The sequence below is a fragment of the Amaranthus tricolor genome, chromosome 3, assembly GCF_026212465.1.
Source record: "Amaranthus tricolor cultivar Red isolate AtriRed21 chromosome 3, ASM2621246v1, whole genome shotgun sequence".
NCBI classification, from domain to species: Eukaryota; Viridiplantae; Streptophyta; class Magnoliopsida; order Caryophyllales; family Amaranthaceae; genus Amaranthus; species Amaranthus tricolor.
In genome coordinates, this window is record NC_080049.1 from 26132210 (window position 1) to 26140162 (window position 7953).

At 29.7% G+C, this 7953-nt stretch overlaps 1 protein-coding gene across 1 annotated transcript; it reads left to right on the plus strand.

The window, feature by feature from the left end:
* The first annotated feature begins 71 nt into the window (after positions 1-71).
* Positions 72-7512, plus strand: LOC130807873 (probable aquaporin NIP5-1). Its single transcript, XM_057673247.1, has 4 exons — positions 72-922; positions 5208-5627; positions 6434-6495; positions 7050-7512. The coding sequence occupies exons 1-4, from the start codon at positions 701-703 to the stop codon at positions 7243-7245; spliced, it is 900 nt and encodes a 299-aa protein (XP_057529230.1). The 5' UTR covers positions 72-700; the 3' UTR covers positions 7246-7512.
* Positions 7513-7953: the final 441 nt, after the last annotated feature.

Genomic DNA, 7953 nt, shown 5'->3' on the forward strand with positions numbered 1-7953 from the left:
GTGAGATTTGACTTTCCAGATTGGAACTTTTGTATTAGATATACAAATAATAAGTATTAGTATGGCCCACCCTTCTTCGATCCCCTTTTTGATTGATTTAAAGACGCGAGAGGTTCACCCTAAACACCAAATCACATCACTTTGCTAACCAAACGTCCTCCAATCTTTATAATACTTTCCCTTTGCTTCCGATTCTTCTTCAATCTTCATCCATCAACTTCTCTTTAATTTCCTAAATGTTCTTTTGGTTTAAGCTTTTATGTTGATGCATCTACTCCTACTTCATTTCTTTTTCTGATCTCATTTTCTTTTAATTAATTTCTTTTTGGTCCCCCTAATAATTCTCACCATTATTCTTACACCTTAATAACACCCTAATAAAATCCTCCTAATTATGTAATTTCAACTTTTTTCCCCTTTGATCTCACCTTAAAAAACCCAAAAAAAATTATTTTTTTAGGAATTATTTCACATTATTATGATTATGTCTATCTAGTTTTTAGTCCTTTTCTTGTTTTTAATTTTTATTGTTAGTCATTGTGGCTATAATTCAAACAAAAGTGTAAACCCAACTTTATAAAAACCTTTAAATTATGTAAGTCTAGCTTCCATTTTCCTAAAAAAAAACCCGTAAAAACAAATTTTATTTTTTATCTTTGTATTTTTGTTCTTAAAAAAAACTTCAAAAAAGACAAAAAAAATGACAGGAACACAGGCAGAAGTGTCTGTGTCAATACCAGGAACACCAGAAGGAACACCAGCGCCATTGTTCCCGAGTCGGCGAGTTGACTCACAATCGTACGATAGATCGTCGATGCCACGGTGTCAATGCTTACCTGATGGGTCATTGGGATTTGGGCCTGGCCCAGTTCAGGCCTGCCTCTCTGAGTTCAAAGTTCCGGACGTCACCCTCACCCGAAAGGTAAACGCTTCCGTTATACTAGGGGCCCAATTTCAGTTGCATCATGCACTATTTTATTTTATCTTTTTTTATTTTTCTTTGTTAATTTAATGAATTGCTATTTGCTTGCATTATTTGATTTTGTTTATGTTAAACCGTCCACAATTTAATTATTTGGTTGATAGGTGGAGTAATGTTTAAGTAAGCTTATAGACAAAAAGTCTTAGGCAAGAAATTAGTTTGTACAGTAGTAGATGCTATTCTATATTCGATCTAACGTATGGTAAAAATTAAGGTACTACGTAGTAAGTACCATATTTTTTACTGATTTATATTTAAATTTATATGTCTTATAATTGTAAGACGGTTTTCTAAGTGACTATTGCAATTGGTGAAAAAATTTAAGACAAAGTTAAACCGATAAATAGTATAAAAAGTCAAGTGATGTATTAGATTAGGAATGGATGAAGTATTATAAAAATATTAATAATGAGGGGTCGTTAGAAGAGTTACTACACAATAAAATATTTTAGATTTTTTTCAAAACATCAACCAATCTAATACTTATTTGTCCTCTTTGGTTTGTATTAATGAGAAAATGGATAATTTTTAAGAAAGTAGTAAATATAGAGAAAATAAATTATGTAGATGAAATTTAAAAGAGTTAAAATATATAAATGATATTAAAAGAATATAATTGGTCATTATTTAAAAATAAAAATGATGTAAATTAAATAGGACGAATAAAAATAAAAAATAATTTTTTAGTGCGCCGTGGTGAGTTAAAGGAAGAGGGGAGAGAAGGTGCAATAGAAAATAAATTTACAATTTTATTTGGATAAAGTGATACATAATTCCAAGTGAAATAAAAAAAAAAGTTGATTCTCTTCCGATAAACACTTTTAAGTATGACACTTAGAACTTAACCATTGAAGTGAATATAAAGTAAAAATCATTTTCACAATTGGACAAATAGTTTAAGTGGAATGATGTCTTATATAAAATCATAAAACTTTCTACTTTTTTAGTTTGTCTATTTAAATTTATTATAATTTTATATTGAGTAATAATACAGTCACTTTATTTAATTCCTATCAAAATACATATTCTCACACTAGTTTATATGGATTATCACAAAAAGTCTATATATGCATCATCCAAAGCCAATGGTATAATAATAATAAAGGAAAAAAAGAATTATATCTAATACCCTATTTGAATCATTGAGGTAAAAAGTCGTATAGTAGTAAAAAGGATTGGGTGAATAAATTTTATTAGTAGTAATTTGTCCGTTTTAAATTACTTGCAATATTTGTTTTGTTTACGTAGTTTAATTCACTAATTCAATCGTTAATATCTCTAATTATATATAATAAAAATTATAAAATTTTGATATTAATAATCTTTACTTCGAGATAAATCAAACAAGATTCCACTTGACTATATTTTAACTTAAACATTAAAAATTAATCACAAATTAAAAATGATTAGTAAATAATGCATATATTACAATTTTTGCCACTAATTTGAAATGATGGAATTACTCGATTGAAAGTTTGTATTTAGTAATTAGTGTTTGTTGCACAATTATTTGATCATATTGTGATTGGATTCAGTATTATTTATCAAAAGTATTGTCACCCGATGTTTACGGGTTGTGTTAAAACTTTGAGCTTTGCTACCACATGAATACTTATAATTTCTTTTTTGTATTATATTAGTATTGATTGATGACAAATGACAGCCGTTGGCCTAAATGATTTGTTAAGGTTTTTTGTGGAGTATATTCATTCTGCTTTCTCTTATTGTTGTACTCCCTTTTTCGTAGAAGATTGTCATCCATTTTATTTTATTTCTGTTCATTTTAACTTTGCACATTAGTAACTACACTAATTTCTTAAAGCTTATCTATATATTAATGATACCTACCAATTTTATATTTCATAATACTTATTGACTTGACATAAATATTAATAAAAAGATTGGTGAATAATTAAATGGTGTTATTGTCCTTAAATAATAATAACAACTTAAGAGTTAATAAAGTATAAGTACGGAATAAAGTAGAGATAAATAGAATCTTATAAATTATTTTATAATATATATATATATATATATATATATATATATATATATATATATATATATATTGAAAAATGATCAATTAAGAAATTAATAATATAGACAAGTTGAAATTTAGAAGCTTGGTGTGACATTGTTGTTTAGGATATGCAAATGGAAAGAAGTGGATCGATTAGCCGTAGATTATTATTGGAGTTGTTTAAGGCTAACGTAATGATGTATTATAGACCCTTATTTTTTTTTTAATAAGATAATATATTTTCATCACTATGATTTATAATATGTACATTATAAGTAGTTGCTTGACGTAACATGGGTACAGTGTGGCTGCGTACATGTACGTGCAATTATATTGGCGCCATTCTAGGCTTTATAATACTAACTAATAATTAACTTCTATTTATACAAACTCAAAATTTTATGTTTTTATTTATTATATTTGTCAAATACCAATGTCTAGCACATGCACCTAATTACTGCTATGAGATTGTTGAGATACTCATTTTAATTATCATATCCATCGGGAAGTTGTCTTTAACCTTCCTATAAATACAAAAATCAGACTCGTATATTAACTTTGATTTTTATTTAATTAGCTTTTTCTCTCATCCTATTATGTAAATTAATATATTTTTATGCTATATTTATTGTTTAGAATAGAATGGAAGAATACTCTCAAAAATGAAAGAATACTATTTCTATGCTATATTTATTGTTACATAAGAATGAAAGAATACTATTTCTTTAAAATGTGTGACTAATATTATTTAGACTAGAAGTATAATTTTATATATCCTATTCATTGAATGATTATAGATTACTAGTTACAATTTTTACTATTGCTAAACTTATTTTATAGATATGTTAGGAAATAATGAATATTTCTAATTATGAACAATCTAGCTAACAAGCGAAGGGTAGGTAACATGTTATTACATGACATGTGTGGTAAAAAAGTTCATTTCTCATATTTTTATCAAAGAATTCACATTCTTTGATTTATGAAAATGTTAGATTTACATATTTCGACCTATAACATTGTAAACACGTTATATTATTATTTTATATTTTTTATAACTAAGTATTAGTTTTTAATAGGTGAATATATTAAAAACAAGTAGATCAGATGAAATGATATATATTATACATAACATTAAGTAAAAGATGTTATTTATTTTTTATATTTTATGAAGATAGAATGTGAGATCATAAAAAAAATAAATAAAATATATCAAATTAATTAATGCAATGAAAAAAGAAAATTACAACAAAGAGAGTAATAATTTTATTTCAGTAGTTACTAGAAAGTAGGAGGGTGGAATATGATTATCAGAATTGTGTAGTAACAAATTATGCAGTGGGCACATGATGGGTCCAAGGAAAGTACTCGTCGCTTACCAGTGCCGAGAATGTGCCAAAAGGAGTGCAAACATTTAAATGTTGACTTTAAAATATTTTGATGCAATGAAAGTAGTATTTAAAAAGTTGACTTTAAAAAAAGTTTGATTAAAAGGGTTTTCAGCTTTTTAGATTATGCATTGAATGTGTGATCTCTACCATAGGAATATGACATTCATTTTTTTTATTAACTACACATTTGATTTTTGGTATTAAATAAAATAATTAGATGGTAATGTAAAATTAGTGTATTTTAACATGAAAATCTATTAACAAGTTAAATGGTTATGCTTAATGTTATTCAATTATTTAATTCTCTTTTTAATGAAAATCTATAAATCATTACCACCGTTTTATTATCAAATCCTAACACTCTTTTTGGTAATAAGTATTAAATTGTGAGAATTATGATGGAAAACAAGTGAAATTTTAGTAGGAAAATCTGTTAAGAAGTTAAATGGTCATATTTATTCTCTTTCAATCATCTCATTTTTCTGACAAAATTAATTCCAATGCGTTACAATATGAAAAATATGATTTTAAGTGGTATATTTCATTACCATATGAATAACATTGATATATTTCATGAAAATTTACACTACAAATTATTTTTATTATCAGTTTTTAGTATCAAGAACCAAACAGGTCATATGTGCATTAGTTGGAAATTCATGAACAAGTGTTGTTCATGACTTTGTTTTGCTATACGTGATTTCGCTACCCTAGCTAAACAATAAGTCATGTCTTGTGCCCATCTCATTAAAATGCTCATTTCCAGGAAAACTTCAGCTACATTAACATTTCTGAAATATGTGTGTAAAACCAGCTTGTTGCAGAATTTGTGGGAACATTCATCCTAATATTTGCGGCAACAGCGGCTCCAATCGTGAACGAAAAGTACAACGGAGCAGAGTCGTTGATCGGAAATGCAGCGTGCGCAGGACTGGCAGTGATGATTATAATCCTATCAACAGGACACATATCAGGAGCACACTTGAATCCGTCTTTAACCATCGCGTTTGCTGCCCTTCGACATTTCCCATGGGTCCAAGTACCAGGCTATATTGCTGCCCAAGTTGCAGCTTCAATTCTGGCTTCTTTTGCGCTTAAGGGAGTTTTTCACCCTTTCATGTCAGGTGGAGTCACAGTTCCTTCAGTTCATATTGGACAAGCATTTGCCCTTGAGTTTTTGATTACCTTCAACCTCATGTTTGTTGTCACTGCTGTTGCTACTGATACCCGAGCGGTGAGTTTTTTTTTTTTTTTTTTTTTTTTTTGAGTAGTTTACTCTAAATAGCTTGTGTCAAGGAACCACCTCAAATAAAAGCTTACGCTGATGGTTGAGGTCCTAGAATATGTTATATATTGTAATACTTTTCCTCACACCAATCTTTTGGCTAGATGTGTGGATGTAGCACATGCCCTCCTTATACCTGGTGCTGAATATTTCACTTTAAATAAAGGATAGTTGAGAGTCGAATATATGGCTTTTTGTCACGTTGGCTTTTGATAACATGTCAAACAACTAACTTAACGAAAAATTTAAGCTAATGGTTAAAACCCTAGAATATGTTATATACTCACAATTTGAGATACTCTAAGAGTCGGACATAACTGACAAGTACATGTCCAACTGTTAAAATCAACAAAATTAGAAACCTTTGTATAATTTGGCCCCAAGATTATTGAAGAGTCCATATCCAACTCAAAGTAGTGAACATAATTTGCTGGCTAAATCGTTTTAAATACGTATTTTGCTTAAATGGTTCAAATATTGTATAAAATTGACTATTATTTTATGTTTGAAGTTCACAAGGAGATTAGTATATTAATGACACTGACTCAAAGGCATGTCAACATACACGTTGAATAGGATAATTGAAACTTGTTATATGAATAACATTAAATAGGATAGTGTCTATCTTTCATCAACTTCATATCAATTATGCTTCAGATAAGAGCATTTAATAGGTAGATTTCTAGTATATTTTGTAACATGAGTTTGAAGGTACTTAAGAATATCCTAAGATTTTGTAGATAACCTTGCAACAGGTTGGAGAATTAGCAGGTATTGCAGTGGGTGCCACAGTCATGCTGAACATTCTTGTCGCAGGGTAATTCTTCTAACTTTATCTAAATACAAATTGTTGCATGATACAATCGCACCGAGAAACGCGCCTCATACATGGGTTAAATAGCTCATCTCATACATATTATGAGAATATATACGCTTTGTTTGAGGTTGTCTCACTGAGAGACGGTCTCTTTAAAAGAGTAACTTTTATCTAAAATCTAATACTTTTGCACAGTTAAGGCACATACTGACTATTAATTAGGACAATGGTCACAATTGCAGACTTGCAGCATGATTTCATGTAAATAATTGATGTGTATGGCCTTCAGTAGCTAGCATTTGACTTTGCAGCTAATAATTGATATGTGAGGCCTATAGTGGCATTTGTCTTTGGCACTAGAAAACACAACTAGAGTTGCACATAAAAATTAATGGGGGCGGTTCAGATGCCAATGAGTCGAATACAGGTCGACCAATATATTTGCAGGGTTTTGCAAATCAAATATTTTTAAAGCGGACTTTAACTAATTTTGAACATGATTTGCATCTATCAAATTTAACTACAACTCCAACTGATCTGTCAAAATGGTGCAGTCCATCAAGTGGTGGGTCAATGAATCCAGTAAGAACACTAGGCCCAGCAGTTGCAGCAGGAAACTATAAGGGTGTGTGGATATATTTGTTAGCACCAACTCTGGGTGCACTTGGAGGAGCAGCAATCTATAAGCTTGTACAGCTGCACGAGCACGAGGCTGAGCCACCACGCCCTACTCGAAGCTTTCGTCGTTAACCACCACGAAGCATTCTGCTGTGTTAATACTCACTTTTAAATCACTTGTATAAAATAAGGCACAAACTAATGATGCCATGAGACTTTGGATTGAAGCTTTAAGAAATTATGCCAAGGATGACAAAACTATATTATGTCTTACTTGGAAATACTGTTTTACTTTATACCTTTTCTTCAAGGATTTGATGTTTTTCTTTTTATGTGACATAATGTTGTGTGGTGTAAGTTGCTGATTTATGAGATGTATGATAACAACTTTTGTTTGTAGTTGGCATGTCCATCTCTTTACTGTTTTCTGTTCTCCATTTTTGTGACTTGATTGCACCTAGCTGGATATAAATAGTAACTCCCACACTTTGTGGCAATCCATAGCTACTTTTTGATTTGTATTCATTTGGGAATATAATTCTTCTATTTAGTAGAAAATAGTAGCTCCCACTCTCTGTGGCACCTATATAGAGTTCTAATAGGATAGCTAAATAAGACAACTTTTAGAATCCGTGAACATTACTCTCTATCTTCCTAAGATACTGTCACACTTTCTATTTTAGTCTGTTTCTTTCATTTTGCAATAGTCTTATTGGTTTCCTCTACTTTCTTTAAACCTTATCCACATATATTCTTTCATTTTCTTTCGGTTTTAATTCTACCCACACAATTTCGTTGTCTCTATCATGCTAATATTTGTGTCAATTATTAAAGCAACTA

What these genes read in the sequence shown, in the direction of transcription:
- LOC130807873 (XM_057673247.1), top strand. Translation starts at nt 701, where the DNA reads ATGACAGGAACACAGGCAGAAGTGTCTGTGTCAATACCAGGAACACCA. An exon ending in ACGTCACCCTCACCCGAAAG is followed by an intron (nt 923 to 5,207) that starts GTAAACGCTTCC and finishes GTGTAAAACCAG; the next exon opens with CTTGTTGCAGAATTTGTGGG. An exon ending in CTGAACATTCTTGTCGCAGG is followed by an intron (nt 6,496 to 7,049) that starts GTAATTCTTCTA and finishes AAAATGGTGCAG; the next exon opens with TCCATCAAGTGGTGGGTCAA.